General features: G+C 33.1%; 1 protein-coding gene across 6 annotated transcripts in view; it reads right to left on the bottom strand.

Annotated features, from left to right (window-relative positions):
* The window catches only part of LOC123192166 (exportin-7-like), a 29,855-nt gene extending 13,433 nt beyond the window's left edge, over positions 1-16,422 (bottom strand). The window contains exons 1-24 of one of the 6 annotated variants that reach the window (XM_044604615.1): positions 16,309-16,393; positions 16,198-16,205; positions 15,743-15,995; positions 15,500-15,660; positions 15,224-15,289; positions 13,500-13,617; positions 13,235-13,344; positions 13,058-13,153; positions 11,797-11,920; positions 11,044-11,111; positions 9,453-9,539; positions 8,974-9,126; positions 8,774-8,869; positions 8,540-8,599; positions 8,317-8,435; positions 8,120-8,207; positions 5,494-5,598; positions 5,301-5,405; positions 5,163-5,215; positions 4,907-4,970; positions 4,658-4,792; positions 3,810-3,922; positions 3,636-3,729; positions 1,465-1,684 (exon numbers count right to left, since the gene is read on the bottom strand). In XM_044604615.1, the coding sequence (XP_044460550.1) occupies positions 1,465-1,684; positions 3,636-3,729; positions 3,810-3,922; positions 4,658-4,792; positions 4,907-4,970; positions 5,163-5,215; positions 5,301-5,405; positions 5,494-5,598; positions 8,120-8,207; positions 8,317-8,435; positions 8,540-8,599; positions 8,774-8,869; positions 8,974-9,126; positions 9,453-9,539; positions 11,044-11,111; positions 11,797-11,920; positions 13,058-13,153; positions 13,235-13,344; positions 13,500-13,617; positions 15,224-15,289; positions 15,500-15,660; positions 15,743-15,983 (2,476 nt within the window). In that variant the 5' untranslated portion in view covers positions 15,984-15,995; positions 16,198-16,205; positions 16,309-16,393. Of the gene's footprint in view, positions 1-1,464; positions 1,685-3,635; positions 3,730-3,809; positions 3,923-4,657; positions 4,793-4,906; positions 4,971-5,162; positions 5,216-5,300; positions 5,406-5,493; positions 5,599-8,119; positions 8,208-8,316; positions 8,436-8,539; positions 8,600-8,773; positions 8,870-8,973; positions 9,127-9,452; positions 9,540-11,043; positions 11,112-11,796; positions 11,921-13,057; positions 13,154-13,234; positions 13,345-13,499; positions 13,618-15,223; positions 15,290-15,499; positions 15,661-15,742; positions 15,996-16,197 lie in introns of all 6 variants that reach the window. The other 5 variants (XM_044604617.1, XM_044604618.1, XM_044604616.1 and 2 more) reach the window with 5 other exon arrangements.
* Positions 16,423-16,898: the final 476 nt, after the last annotated feature.

Here is a 16,898-nt window from a genome sequence, read left to right as displayed (position 1 = left end):
ACCTAAAGGGGACACCTGGTAAGGGTCTATTCTTTGCTAACAATGGACATTTTCAGGTTGATATCTACACAGATGCAGATTGGGCAGGAGACATAACAGATAGGAGATCAACATCTGGGTATTGCACCTTTGTGTGTGGGAATTTAGTTACATGGAGAAGCAAAAAACAGAATGTGGTGGCTAGGAGCAGTGCTGAAGCAGAATATAGAGCAGTAGCCCTAGGCATTTGTGAAGGTCTTTGGATGAGGCAGATATTAGAAGACCTAAATATCAAGTTAACTTCTCCAATTAAGCTATACTGCGACAACAAGTCTGCCATCGCTATAGCTCACAATCCAGTCCTGCATGACAGGACCAAACATGTGGAGATTGACAAGCACTTTATCAAGGAAAAAATTGACAAAGGACAGATATGCATGACTTATTTGCCTACTGCACAACAAGTAGCAGACATTCTTACGAAGAGCCTTCCAAGAAGACAATTTGATGAGTTGGTGTCCAAGCTGGAAATGAGAGATATTTTCAAACCAGCTTGAGGGGGAGTGTTGAAGAAGATAGTTGACCAGATCTCATGTTTTTAGGAAAAGATATGACAGAAATTTACTTGCTATTTTAGTTCTTTCCATAATAGAATAGATTAGCATAAATTGTGTAATTAGCCTTTTATACACCTAGAAGTTAGGCATCTAGTTTTCTATTTAAACCAGATTGTAAAATGTAAACAGTGTGAATACAATTTTACTTTACCTTTCTCCAAGTTAACAAAAAGTATAAGAAGGTAAATTTACAGTAGCAAAATATAAGATAAGATATACATTTCAATTATTGACAATAAAAATAACGGCCATACAGCAAAAAATATTTACATACATTAAAGACATAATCAACAATATTTGCCATATAAACAAGAAATATATGTGTCTGAGCAAAAAGTGTGCAGCTGTCTAGATATTTTGGGGGCAGTAAAGCATAAAACTTCTTTCATAACTTAGTTATGCCTACATTTTTATTCAGGTAAAAGCTTAAAATACTTATATTCAAACCCAATGGACATTTGTTATTGAAAATTCATGCAGACGACATCAATGGGTGAAATTGTTAGAATTTGATTAAATAATAATAATTAATTAATTAAGATAATATTTTATTAGGATAGAATATTTAAGATTAGGATAATATGGTTGAGATTAGGAGAAAATAAATAATTTGGATAAACATTTGAATTTGGAACTTAGATAGGATAGTATAAATAGAGGTGATTAGACGTAAAAGGAAGAAGAATATTGATATTTAATATTTTGGACAGCCTCTGACTAATAAAGAGGCTACAACCTTAGAAGAGGAGCTGAAACCTCCTGTTATCAGTATTCTTTTATTTAATATTAATATTGTTTGTATTGGGTCTCTATCAGAAACCCATCACATAGTTTATATTTTAAAGGAAAAAGTGGTTTATATTCTAACCTCTTGAGAGAATAGTTAAACAAATCCAAATTCCCTTGTATTTGTAGGCATATATATCTGCAGCATTTGGAAGAGATAAAATCCTTGATCCATAAGCTACAATCAATTTACTAACTTCCCGAAAAAGAAGAATGCCATTAGGAGAAGACGAGTCAAATGTCAAACGCTGGGCTTTGTTTAACACGAACTCAGCCAAGAATTTTAACAAAGGAGTTGTAACCTGCAGTATTAAGCCAAAACATAAAGTCTACCACTTGGCACCAAACAATTTAAGTCACTCAATAGGGCTCTGAAAAGATACCACACATTGTTATTAATAACAACAGGAAATAATAAACAAGTACCAGAGTAAAAAGAAAAAAAATACAATATTCATCTTTTACTTTTTCCTTCAGAGATTTTTCTTTAAAAAATTTGGAAAGGAAAAGCAGTCTATGGCACATTTTCATTACTCAGATAATTTTTTTACCTAAATCACATTATAGTTGGTTAACCAATGATCCTAACCATATTATATTTCAACAGACTAAAAGTAGATGGATAGACTATGCTCCCAGAAAGATTCAATTTTCTTTAAAGCAGATAATTGCGGTATCTATATTTGAGATTTGGTTTAACAAATATGCCTTCACGTATGTTTATGCCCTAGTGGTTTGTGAAATGTAGAAACAGTGGAGGTAGCATTAGTCACCTAGTTCTCCTAATGTCCTGTTTGGAGTTGATTTCTGTAGTTATTTATTGAATTTTATGTTCATAATGTTCCAGTTGTTTTGAAAATCATGTATCATTTGTTGTGGACCACTACACCTTTGTAAGAAATTATGTTTCTTATTAAAAAGAAATAAGGAATAAAGAAATGGAAAGGAAAGGAAAAGGTAAAAGAACAAACTGAAAATGGAACTTTAATAAAGTAACAATACTAAGCTACTTTGTGAAAGACATGTTCAGATGCAAATAGAAGTTTTGAGGTCCAGCAAATATAGTGCAGTCTGAAGGGCATAGACAAGACCATGCAGAGTAAAATGTATGAAAAGCAAGTATATCCACATAACAGACATAAACCAGTTACAAAAAAGAGAATCGGTGAACTAGCTAAGCATTTGGACAGTTACGCCCTGCAGACAAAAAAATTACGTAAAATGCATACAAGATATAATGCAACCTGTTTAATCAAGAAAGAGCAACAAACAAAAGAACCAGCCTTAGGGTGTCAGTAGACAACCTAAAAGCTAAATATTTAAGAATCTCTGTGACCCAAGTCAGATTTTGATTAGGTTTCTTTATGTGTTTCGCCTTCAGCATACTGTTATAAGGTAAAAGGTTCTATCAGCCCAAATTCCTGTACTTAAGAATCATCCAAAGGGAAAAGAAGAAAAGCATCACCAAACATTAAGGTAAATTCTTCCTTCCATCTATGATGTTTCTGGAGTTTTCACCATAGCAGGAGGCACAACTGAGACTTAATGCAACTCCATGTTGAGGCATCTCAAGATACCACAATCAAGGGAACAAGCTTTAATCTCTACACTCACATTTTTAAAGCTTGAATATGAAAAGAAAACTAGCTCCAGAATGGCCACAGATATTACCATATAGACTGTAAGGGGCAATTGAATCTTAAGTACAAATCTTCCATCAAGGCTCTATTGTCACATTGCAAAAACTGATCATGTTTTTACGTTTCTAAAGTATCCAATATGTAGTAAAATTTTATTCTTACTGGGTGAATTGCATTATTATCCTCCAAGGTTTAGCAAAAAATGACATCTGCCACTTGCAGGATCAATCACAAAATTGAACACTCAAACTTCATGGAGATTCTCCGTATACAACTTCCATCCAACCCATGTTGAAACCATATAAATTTCAAAGGGACATGATATAAGCACAAAACAAAGTTTTATTCCCAAAGTAAAAAATCAGTCTGAGACTTAAATATTATACCGTACTACTATTTTTCTTCTTAGAAGGCTGCGAATGGAGTTATGGATAATTAAATCTGTTTTTGGTGATTGTTCTTTTCTTACACTTTTAAGATGTATTAATGGGTCAAATTTCTGTCCCTTCCCTTGTGGAAGATCCACAATATTTCATTTGTTAATGTAATAGAATATTGGCATGTCACAGACCTCAGATCTCAACACAGTGATAAATTAACAGCAACTCCATACCTCAGGTGTATCAGTCCAATGTGCGATGCCTTTCAAGAAAAGTGGCATGTGCGCTGGATATAGCCAATCAAATAAAAGCCCATATGTTCTGCGACTGAAAGATGTTCCAAAAAACAAAACCATATTACAGGGTTATCAAAAATAAACAAATTCAGAAATTGTTCATCTACTAACCTATTTGTTGCCATTGCAATGCCCCGGAGATCCCTCATTAACCCAATTAAAGCATACTTCACCGCATCAGAACGAAACACTGAATCAGGAGTTGATTCCAAAGTGATAAAAACCTAAAGCACCATAACATCACCTCAATACCCACAAAACAATAAATAAACAAAATAAAGAAATCATTAATGCATTTAAAAGTAAACAAGGGTAATGATTATGACATGTCATCTTTTCACTGACCACAACAGGAAGTGGCAGCTGCAATAGAAGCATAAATGCCAGTAACAAGTGTCAATATAAAAATAAGCAAATAAATGATCAACTGCATTTCTAATCTAACAGCTTTGATCATTAAAAGAATTCATGTGAAGAACTAAATAAAACTATGTTGTCCCATTAAAGTTCAATATCTAATAAAAATAAAAGCCTAATTATGACTTAATATAAGAAACATTTTTATAAGAAATGAGAGAAATCTACCTAAATCAAGTGATGTAGGACACAGAGAGGAAGAAGTATAGAGAAAAAGAGGGATATAATACAGAACAAAAAGTTATGGGAGCAATTTAGAGAGAGAGGAGCTCTCTCTTGAAATAAATCATTTAATTAAACAAAAAGGAATCAGTACATCAGATAATCGAGTTTAGTCTTTGGATTCCATATTAGTAAAAAAAATCAAAGTATTTCCATATCCAAATACACATAAAAAATAAATAAAAAAACACCCACAATCTCAAGGAAGCAACTAGTTGCTCTTTCTAAGACACAGTATGAGATTCAGAAAACACATTAAAGTTGTCTGCCAAAAGGCTGAGAATGGAGTGAAAGCATATGTAGAAAGAGAGTGAGTTTACTTGTAAAAGGGGATCCATTGAAGACTTAAATTTCATAGGGCTATCCTCCATAAAAATCAACCAGCCAATGGTGTAGTAGAAAGTTGTCCTGCTGCGGGAGCATCCATATTGTTCCAAAAAAGGAAAGTGCTCTCTCTGAACATATAAATTTAAATCAGGGTCTTTATGTCATGGATAGATCAAATTTCAAACAGAGAAAATCAAACTAACAAGAATGGCACATATGGGATAAATTTATAAGTGGATTACGGTATGATTTGCTACTATAAACTTGACAGTATCCAACTTCAAAAGAAGCTTTCCAGTCATATATCTGCCAAAAGGAATACAGTAGTCAATTACCTTCTTTTATAGGAAACAAAAAGACTGTAGAAGAAGAGAAAAAGAAGTAGACCAGTTGTAGTCAAACAAGAGATTATTATCAAGGGAATTACTTGAATTCTTGAAAACAAAAAATGCTATTGTCTGCAATACTTCTAAAATAAAATAAAGTCATACTACTAACCCTGATGCCAGCTCCAAGAACAAACTTAATGTGTGATCAATAACCTCCTCACTCTGAAAATAGGCATACATTAATTTAGATTATGATAAAAACTTTCAGAACAATACAATTAACGAAAAGAAAATGTTAAACAATGACCTCAGTGTAACACTTGAGGTTTGTAGCAATCTTCCCAACAATGACATTCAATAGCAACAGATGATCATGAAGTCCAAGAAGCTCTGACAACCGTGCATATAACTGCTGCAACAGAAAAAAGAGAGCCTCAAAGGATATGGAACATGTAGAGACAATATATATAAAAAAAAAAAAATTACAGAAAATTAACTACCTTGGAGGAATGCATAGCTTGATCACCTACATAAGACTTTCTGAAATGCTGAAAAAAGATGAGAATTGCCCGATCAAGTCTCTGCTTACTCAATTCACCATATCTCTGCCAACAAAAAGATGATGGAATGATTATTGCAAAAGTAACTCCAAATATTGGTAGAATTTAATCCCCAGATGATAAGACCTAAAGTTCTTTCGATATGGAAGAACCAATGCCTGAAATACATTTATTTATATACATGTGATGCTCTGTTAGATTTAGAAAAAATCCCAGTATTCCACTGCAGTAAAGGGCATATTTTTTTATATTTCAAAAGAAAATAACCCATAATCAAATGGGTATATTAGCCAGTCACAAAAAGAAAGATAAAAAAAAATTATCTCTATGCAGAAACAGAAAAAGTCAGTACTAATTTAATTAAAATCCAGATAGCAGAATAAGGGATTCTTTAAATTGAAAACTGAAGAAGCAGAAGGAAACAATTCTATTAAACCAACTATAACCACCAATAAAGAGACTCATTTCAATTAAAAGAGCACAACTTTCATATATTTACAAACTTCTAAGAGATTTCTTCATCCCTTGCCATCAAACTTTAATATATTGACAAGTAAATAAAGGACCAGATTTGGACAATGACAGGACTATTCGATTCATTAAAAAAGCAAGCATGACATAAGAACTTTGGCAGTAAAATATAGCCACACTTCAACTTCCGGCCAACCGTCTAAGAGGTCCATTTGAAAGAAAAAATCATAACCCGCTCCTAATCAAATTTGGAAACGAACTTAACAGGCTGTTAGGATTTGATAGTAATAATAATTAACATTGATTAGGATAATAATTAATTAAATTAACATATAAATTAAGATATTATTTATGGCATATAATGATTGATATTTGAATTTGAATAATTCATAGGATAATAATTGATATTTAAACTTGAAGATTAAGATATTGTAAGAATAAAAAGGATGCTGGATTAAGACAAAATAAAGGTAAAAATATTATATAAAGTTTCGGGACAGCTTTTAGCTTATTGGGAGGCTACAGCATTAGAAAGAGCTGACACCTCTTGTTACTAGCATTGTTTTGTGTGAGCTCCTATTCAAGTGGTATCGGAGCAAAGTTGATATAGAGAAGATTTCTGAGACTGTGAAAGAAAAGCTAGAAGCCATGGAATCCAGGTCAAATAATTTGACCAATGAATTTAAGACAATGAAAGAGTGCCAAAAGGAATTGAAGGAGTTGCTTCTATAGCCACCATCACCGTTGTCAGAGGGGGAAGACATAAAAAGGGAGGAGATTAAGGCTAAACTGAAGGTGTTCTAAGAAGTTTATGTGATTGAGCTCGAGCATACTAGTTTGGGAAAGATTATTCTGGTCATGGAGGTTACTTGATTTGATCCAGAAGCAGTTCAAAAGATGAGGGAGACGACAAGATCCAGGTTGGATATAGAGTTCTTGGTGCGCTCTCGGCAGTGAAAAATGTCACAACGTTGGGGTTTGGGGTATATGCACTTGGGCTTAATATGAACAAGGTCAGAATAGCTTTTCAACGATGGTGGATAGCACAAAGTTGACTTTTTTTACCATTGGCAACAATTGGACTAATAAAAATGGTTGGGATTTTTTGAAATTAGGTAGGGAGAATTATTGAGATGAAAAAAAAAAACAAGTTAGTTGCATCATCAAAATAGATGTAAACAAACAAATAGAAAAGAAATAGGGCTTTCTAGTTTTCCCACATTGAAGACAAAATGGTTTTCAAAGGAGCGGTAATGCTAGGATTATATGATAATAACAATAATAAATAATATTTATTAGAATAATAATTAATTAAGGTAATATTTTAGGATTAGGATAATAATAATTAATAATATTAATTAGGATAATATTGATTGTGTATGTCGACAACAATCAAGAAATTGAAGATCTCAAGGGGCGGTTAAAGACCTTGGAAGTTGCCCCAAGCAAAAAGTGTATATTCATCAATCAACAGAAATATATTCTTGAATAACCAAAAGAAACAGAAATGATTGGTTGCAAAGCCGTGAGAATACCACTGGAGAGAGATAGGAAGCACAATATTTACCGAAGATGATCCACTAATGAATAAAGAAAAATACCGACGGTTCGATGATTAGTTAGTAAACTCTAGGCAATGGAATTTTGATTCAAAAAAGTGAGCAAAGAGAAGCTGAAGACTTTGTACATGCAAATTAGGCTGGTTTGGTTGAAGACAGCAAGTCCACAACTGGGTATTGTACCAAATTGTGGGGAAAATTAGTTACATGGAGAATAAAAAACAATCCATGGTGGCTAGAAGCTATGAGAAGCACAGTACAAGGCTATTGCTAAAGGAGTATGTGAACTAATTTGGTCTGAAAGGCTATTGAAGGACTAATATATACCTAGGACAGTTGGTAATCTCTTCAACCTCTGGAATGACCATTCAATCTTGATTGAAGTTCAAATAAATTTTTTACTTTCCTTTTTTATTTCCAAGGAAACAAAGATAATACACCAATGCAGTATGTGATTAAACATACAAGTCAAAGTGCACAAAGTTCTAGGAGAAAGAAAATGGAAGTTAAAATTTCATTTTAATTTAGAAGATTACCTGGGTGTGCAGTCCACTGTCAGTGACATTTATTACTTGCAAAACACGAGCTGAAAGTTCTGCATCAAGAACTTCTTGTGATTCCATGCTGCACAGAAGAAGGTATTCGCAGATTAAGCCACAGCATCCCCTGAATTTCTAAAAACATGATGATGAAAAGATAAATAAATAAAAAAGAACTAGAAGAAGGTCTTTACCTACAACCAGTGCATTGTTTTATTTTAAGAATAGCAGCAATAATATGAACAATCCAAGCAAGTTTGGCTTCAATGACAGAGAGTTCATTGTTATCACTGGTCTGTACACGTGCTCTTTCCTATATATGTCAATTAAAAAGTATATTGAGATTCAATTATTGATTAAGTACATTGATGGATATTCTACAAGCGAAAAAAGAGGTTTTCTGATAGATAATCATACCGAATATGACTGCAGAACAGGCTCCATTATGTTTATTATATACAAGCCACTGGTTTCATACTGCAACTCAGGAGAAAAAAAAGGCATCATAGACATCATTAACATCAAAACAAAATGTAAATCATACTGAACACATGAGATCAAGAATTTTGTTAAACAAAAAAAAAAAAAGTTGCATTGACCATCTTTTTGGCTGGAAAAGTTAAAAGAAAAAATAAATATATGATTTCAAACCTGGAATCTACAAAGGTAAGGAAAGCAATCCAGCTGATCCTGAAGGAGTTCAACATTGTCCAGAGGATTTTCAGAAAGATCATCTGGGAATCCAGCCTACAGGATACATGGAAAAGGAAAAATAAAGACAGATTCTCATTACTAAACTGACTTTGTTAGGTAAAACACATTGTCAGTGCCAAAGAAAAGCTATTTTATACCTGCACCGAATTAAACCTTGAAGTGATAAAACCTTCAGTAATTTTGGGCACAAATTCATCAAGCAGACTTGGTGCATCACCTTTCAAATAAGGTACAGATGTCACCAGTCTGGACCAAAGCCCCAAGAGATAGTATACGCTGCTGCTGGCCCACTAGTAGAAGACACAAATTTGATTAGATTTCAAGTTGAAGAGGGGCAATATGGGGTCCCAAATATCTTCCTTTTACAAATACAAAACAACTTACCAAAACACCAGAAAAATGTTCAAGGCAATATATCTATAAAAATAAGCAGGAAACAGATTTTATTGATGAGAAAAGAAAATTATTAAGTGAACCAGACACTTCTAAAATCCATAGCTATACAAAGTTCAAGATTCTGACAGGATTCAAGTTGCAAAACATCACATCAAAGTTTGATACAGTTACGCATCATATATTTCAGGAAATTTTTAAAGGCTTATGAACACCAGCCAACCTGCCAAGACTGCAAGGACTTCAGAGTAAACTCTGCAACTAATTGTATCCAATCGCTATAGCCTTCCACATTCACAAGCTCCGACAACTGCAAGAAAATTTCAAAATTCAACAAACTTAAGCAATCAAGTATGATAGACCAGTAACAGGCAACTAAAACCACCACACTTCATTTATTAAATAATTTCTATTAAGTGAGGCAGAGAGACAATTAATTACCATTAGCATCTCTGAATTGATATACTAACTGCATTGTCAATTGTAATATATTTTAATACAAACATTAAACCACCAGTATCAATGCTATGAAGCATTATTATGAGCATCAAAATAAACAAAATTTTAAAAAAAAATTGTAGACATGGAAAACTAGAACCAAAAAATCTGTCTTCCCAAATATGCAAAATAAATGAAAAACAGACAATCCTAATGGTCTGATTACAATCTGATTGAATCTTAAAAAAAGAGACACATTGGAGGGAGACTTGCTATGATATTGCAGATATCCCTAACCCGCTCCGGGAACTTGAGCTCACAGTCATGACTTCACAGACTATACAATATTTAGACGCAAACCCTCCTTCCCAGTTGCCAGGTAAGTGATATCTAAGAATAAAATTCTGTACCTTAAAGGGTAGACACAACTAAATGACACATAGCATAATACAAGTTCTTATGCCATGAAAGAAGTCTTGTTCATATATTGTCTTGTTGAGAAATTAATGACAATAACAAATAAAATTTAATGGCATACAATTGTAATGAATGCAATGTGTCCATAGTTGTATCTACCTTTATTTGTTACAATAAACCAATCTATAAGCCATTAAAAGCCCATGCAAGTGCGGTAAAATAGAAGAACGCTTAACCAATATGTAATTGTGAGCTGAAGGAAAAGTGTCCAACTTCTATGTAATTACCATATTTCTCCTATTTATTAAGACCACCTTCCATACTTTCACTGATCACCTTACTTTTCTATTGTGCTATTTTATAAACACACACACACACATACATACATACATTTTTTACACAAATAATAGCTTTAAATGGTTGAGATTCAATGCAATCTGCTCATTTAATGCACTTTGGAAATGGCACAATTTCAATTCAATTTCAACCATTTAAATGCTTTAGCCAAACAACTCAGAGGTTGTGTCAAAACTTTAACTAAAAAGATAGGGCTCTTGAACCTAACCTCTGTGTGCATATGCATACACTGCATTTAATTTTTTCACTTAAATCTTTCACAACATTTAAAATCTTCGATCTGATCCAATCCAATGCTTGAGAGAAGGAGGTTAAGATGTAGCCATTAGGACTATTAATGGTATCATACACACACACATGCATAAATATTCTTATTCCAAGGTAATAAATTTATTTATTGAATCTAGTTAATACAAAAATACATCTATCCAGAATACGCATCTACAGATTCTCATCATATATAAAATGCCATATAACTATTTGCAATTGTTAAACAAAAATGTTCACTACAAACACATTTTGTAGATGCACACACAGATCAAAGGGATACCATGCCATATGGAAATGAAGAAACTAACGTCAAATGGTCATACAATAATTACCTGATAATTCACTCTAAAACGTCCAAGAAGGCGACAATACTCATGGTAATTATCGTGATCAGCAAGACCTGAGTTCCAGCATGAGCACCATTTACTAAAGATGAGAAAATTAAATATAGAAATATGGAAGAATTAACACAATGGATTAATTACCAAACCAATGGGTTTACTATATTTTGCATGGTACCAAAAATGATATCCATGACCTAAGAAATAGATGACATTTTACAATGGCAAACTTCAACTATTACCATACTCTTCCAAAGTTAGGTGATCTGTTCAAACCTGTTTTACAGCAAAGCATTAGAATTAACCACACAATACAAGCCCCGGTGAAACAGATTCTAAGCCTGAAAATTTTGCCAAGTATATTATATTTAAGCTTGAGCTTTCTTGTCTATAACTTTATATGTACAGAGTAAATAGATCTAAAATCTGCTGACTTTTACCCAGCTTTAGTTATACTTTCTTACACAGGAAGCGATAAGATGGTAACCGGTTCAATGTCTATCATTAGGACCCATTCGCACAAGCAATAAGTATGAAGCAAACTGTCTCATGATATTGCGAATAAGGTGACAGTATTAACCAAGATATCAGATCTATCTTCAAGAGAAAGAAGAATCTGCCATATCAATCAGGGTAATGAAACAAAAATGCTAAAGGATAACGGATAAGAATAAGATAAATGATTATGCATAAATGAAGAAAACACACTACAAGGAGAAAAGTGATGCAACAACCCAAAATTACCTTGCCCTGTCTGAAGTATGTCTTTGGTTCCTGTCATCAAATGGGCCAAGAACTTAGAGCGAGATGCATCATTCGTAAATAAAGAACGTCTAACAGAAGCCAGTCTAACCAAACACTCCAATGCCTGGAAAGATAATTTAGACAGAACTCTGAAGAAGCAACTAAATGAACAGGAAAAGAAAATATACATTCTATATTTTACAGGTCGGGACACTTTTCTAATTTCAGAAAAAGCGGGGCAGCATGACCAATGCTATGACAATCCACCACTTTGCAACAACATATAGAATAATTGCAAGTGATTATAAATGATTCAAACTAACAACGGTATATAAACCCAAAATGAGGTTATATCCAGAAATTCTCAAAACAAAAATAAAACAATTTAAATGTAAATTATGAAAGCATCATCATTAATATTTCTGATACTAGTACAAAAGTTGTTTTTTATAAATGCAGTACCTATAAGACACTGAAAGTAGAGCATAAAATAATTTAGATAAGAAGAACTGCAATATGTTACAACACAGACAATGATGGAGATTCCTCTACAAGGAGTAGAATTAGAGATATAGATCGCATGGCAGATTCCAAAGTAAAGCTTCGCTTCCGTCATAAAATTCATGCATTTCTTCATAATTCAAATAGAATGGCAAAGATTGGATAGACTTCTAACTTTCTGGTGAAGGATCAAAATCTTTTATGAACTGGAGAAATCTAGAGCTTAACTTACATGATATTTTTTGCACAGCAACTTGTAATTATGATTCACAAATTTAAGGCCTTCACTGTGTTACTTTCTATTTTGCATATCAACATTAAAATTCATTTACTATAAAGTAACATAAGTAGTGTCATTTCCCCATTTCCTGGTTCAAAAAAGTCTGCAAAAAGGCTATATAGTTTTAGAAACACCAAATTGTCCATAAACACAACTGGAAAATGAGGGTGAGAGGTCAATTTCAAATTTCCAAATCTATATCTGATCATCCCATGCCAATTCTATACGGGCCCTTAAATTTCTAAAGCAAAAGCCGTCATGTGTAACACACACAAAGAACAGTATTTCAAATTTACTAGACTGAAACCTTATTCTAGTAAACTAAGGAATTAGTGTAATAAAGTGTAAAGCACCTGGATCAACGTAAAATATGAGAATTCCATGGAGAATAGTTCAGTAGTTATTAGTATAATGGTTATTATGCAGCTTCATGATCTCTCCAAAGCACTAACACTTAGGACAAATATGTTATACACCAACCTCTTTAGAAAGCGGAGCCTCTGTAATAGCATAATAATCAAAAAATACTTGCAGTGTTGAAGGATCCTCTAAAACTGGCCGCCACGAAGACGGAATCTGAAAAAATGATCACCATATCACATAAATCTTTTAAATCCATAGCACAAGGCACAAATGGAGAAGTTATGCAATCAATACCTGAACAGTACCAAACTCTTCTGAACTTTCGTCAACAGATGTCCCAACAAAATCAAACGATAAACATTTAAGAGAGAGTGAAAGAGCCAACTCTTGCAATCGACTGGCAACTGTGTGATAAATGAAGCAAAACCATCAAAATAGTAATTATCAACAAAGAAGGCATAAATCGTATATATAATAGTACAGATAAGAATGACAGAAAAGTTATAGAGAGAGTGAAAAAGAGATAATGACAATATAAGAATTAAAATTAGCATAGTACCATCATTTTTCAGTTGACTCAATGATGTTAAAGATATTTGGAATATTTGAAAAAGTGATTGATCTCTAAAAGAACAGGCAACTCGTCGATGATGTGTTGAAGGCAACCCTGGATTAGGCTGACATATAGGTATCAAGAGATAGACAAAAGATGTTAGTAAGTCAATATATTACAACAATGACAAGAACAATAATAATTGAAAGGAAAATATAAGAATGATGCATGTATAAAAACAATAATTATTACTTGAAAAACAGTAAAGAAGGTGAACCAACAGTCCACAAGATTGAAAATCCCACTACAAGCAATATAGGAACAACCAAAACCAAATACCTAACTACAGCTTTCCAGCTTTTATGAATAAAAAAATTAATTATCTTAGAAGCATTAGAAATCAGCACCCAAAGAGAAACAAGGAGATGAACCCCACCACAAAAAAATTTAATCTTCAATCCTAGCTTCATTAAAAATCCTTCTATTCCTTTCAAACTAAATAACGCAAAAGAGTATGATCATGCAACAACCCCATAAGACCTTCACTTCCTTCCCCAAATGCTGCACAGCTCTCTATAGAGACTATGAGAAGTTTATTCTGGTTTTGTATCAAAAGCTTAATCAATAAAAACTATAAAAAGCCTTTAATCAATAGTAACTATCATGGTTCTACATTCTATAGAATGTGACTATGATTGAAACTCAAAAATCTATGGTATAAAAAGAAAGAAAACCTAAAACTTTATTTGACATACTTAGTTAAGAAGGCAAATGATGAAAAGTTATAGAAGGAAGAGAAGATAAGAGAAAACAATGGAATTTCATTTCTCCTTTGTGTTGGGTGATGGAGAAAAAAAAAATGATATAAGTGGTGTGACCCACAAAATTGTATGTTAAAAGTTTATACATTATACTCATGCTTTGCAGTGATTTCAATTCATCCATTTCTCAGCGATTTCTGGAAGAATTCCTCCGTAACATTTATGTTCTTTGTGTCTGTCTCCCCTCCTTATTTGTTGCATTGATCAGATTTGTGCTTATATAGCACAGAACAATTCCTAGTTTCTATGATTCGTTGATAGAATTTGTGTTGATTTCAATTGATCAATTTTTCTTTTTAATAAGAAAATACAGAAGTTGTATAAAATAAAGCAATACAAAAGTGGGCTGGCAATACACCAAAAAAATACAAACAAGAGAAAACAAGAAGACACTATATATAGTGTATACTAAAAAGCCCAAAAATGCAACCATAAAAGAAAACTAAAAGCAAACCAATGTCCCCTACTAACAAAATTAAACATAGCACAGAATTTTGTCACAATTTAAATGATTGAAGAAAAAGAAATAATCTCAATTTTTTTCCTCATTGACACCCAAAGGATATTGATTTCAACCAATATGACCTTAACAGAGAAGTAGCGCTTTATCTTAAGATATTATAACACCTAACTTTTTTTCTTTTTTCTTTTTTCTTAACATACAGAATCAAATGATGATAGGACTTACTTAAGTGCAATACAGATAAAAAGGATATATATTTTTAGGCAACAATAAATATCTTTTGAATTGAAAAACAAAACAAATACTGTGTTCTACATATTTTCGAACATCCTTACCCTTCCCATGAAATCATTCATGACACTAAAAAAAAATACTAATACTACCCAACACTATACATTAACCACATCACCTTAGGGATACATAGCACACCAAGAGGAAAATGTAACCTGATTCATCTCAGACACAAGTTGATTAAGTATCTTCAGACCAATGGCATAGTGATCTGATGTAGCCTGGTCCAAACAAATAACAAAAAACAAAGCATGTAAGCATCATATTCAACAAGCACTAATACTCAAATCAGGGAAAAGCCTAACAGTTCGATCTTGAAAGATAATAACAGAAATAGCACTGGCACGATAAGTAAAAAGTAAAATCAGCTTGCAAAAGGCAATCATCGAGTACATCTTTGACTTCCACACATCTATTTGTAGTTACATCACCTGACTCAAGAAATTTGTGGACTCTTTAACCAAGTCCCGGAATCTGTCATCATCAAACCAACCAAACTTGGTAAGTCTGCACAAGAGTTGAATCAAAGAAGCTGTCACAAACGGTTCCAATTCAGGTCCTCTTTTCGCCAAATAGTTTATCAAATAATTCCCTACACGAAAAGTTCAATCAACCAAATCAAACGCAATTCCTCATTCAATCAACAAGTAATGAGGCTTGGTTAAATAAATTACTGATATCAAGACGGAGTTGCAAGGCCAGGCTATGCTCAGTGACTTGCTTCAACAGGCTCGAACTAGCGAGCATCAAGGCATATGGAGTCAATGCATTGTCAAGAATGTATTGGCATTGTGAAATGTAATCAGTGTTCACCGAAAAGCACTTGAGAGTGTTCTCTGCGTGCGCTCGCTCCGCTGAATCTTGCGAATTGTATAATCTCTCACACAATGCCTCTAACTGCGCCAAGCTCTCCATCCAGAACCTAATCTAACCACAGCACAAACTAATCACTTGGACCTCTTCATCGCTAATAACGACAAATTACAGAAAAAATAAATAAAAAATAAAAAAATAAAGAAACTTTTAAAGTGATTTCGAAGTCTCGAGAACAATGATCGAGTCGTAAAGACAGAGAAAACGAGAAAACGAAAACTGATAGAATCAAGGAAGAGATAGAGAGTGGTAGTACCTTTGGATCTGAGTTCAACAGAGAGGGATTGAGTTTGAGTTTGAGATGAATAAAATTAATATATCAACTGATTATTTTAAAAAAAAAAAATTGTGGTGTTGTTATTCTTACAAGGGGGAGACTACAATGGCGAGCAACGTGCTGCTTTGCTCTTAGTGTTCCTTCCTTTCTTGGAGTGACGACGAATCTTGAGCTACATATGACGCGAGTGTAATCACTGTTTGATGAGTGTATGTGGTGCTTTGATTAATCACCGTCCGATGAGCGTATGTGGTGCTTTGATTATTGATGACATCACTCGATGCGCACACATAGTGCAAGTGATTTTGCCACCCAAGTTTTAATTTAAATTAATGACACCTGTAACAGTTAAAAACTTAAACTTCCAACCCAACTTCTGATCATTTTTCTCTATTAAAATAAGAGTACTGTATATATTAAAAGATATAAAATCTGTTCTTTTTTTCTTATAGGTTTTAGATATTAACAATTTTATTTTTATTTAAAGTTTATAAACTTTAAAAAATAATATTTTTATCCTTAAATCTAAGGTTATATAACCTCTTAAAACTTTTAAAAATAACAGTTTTACCTTCATTTTTCAATTTTAGCTTAATCACCACCTGATGAGCGTATGTGATGCTTTGATTATTGATGACATCATTAGATGCGCACACAAAGTGCAAAGGAATGTTTCCCAC

Source organism: Mangifera indica, chromosome 12 (assembly GCF_011075055.1).
Source record: "Mangifera indica cultivar Alphonso chromosome 12, CATAS_Mindica_2.1, whole genome shotgun sequence".
Classification (NCBI taxonomy): Eukaryota; Viridiplantae; Streptophyta; class Magnoliopsida; order Sapindales; family Anacardiaceae; genus Mangifera; species Mangifera indica.
This window is presented reverse-complemented; position numbering and strand designations above follow the sequence as displayed.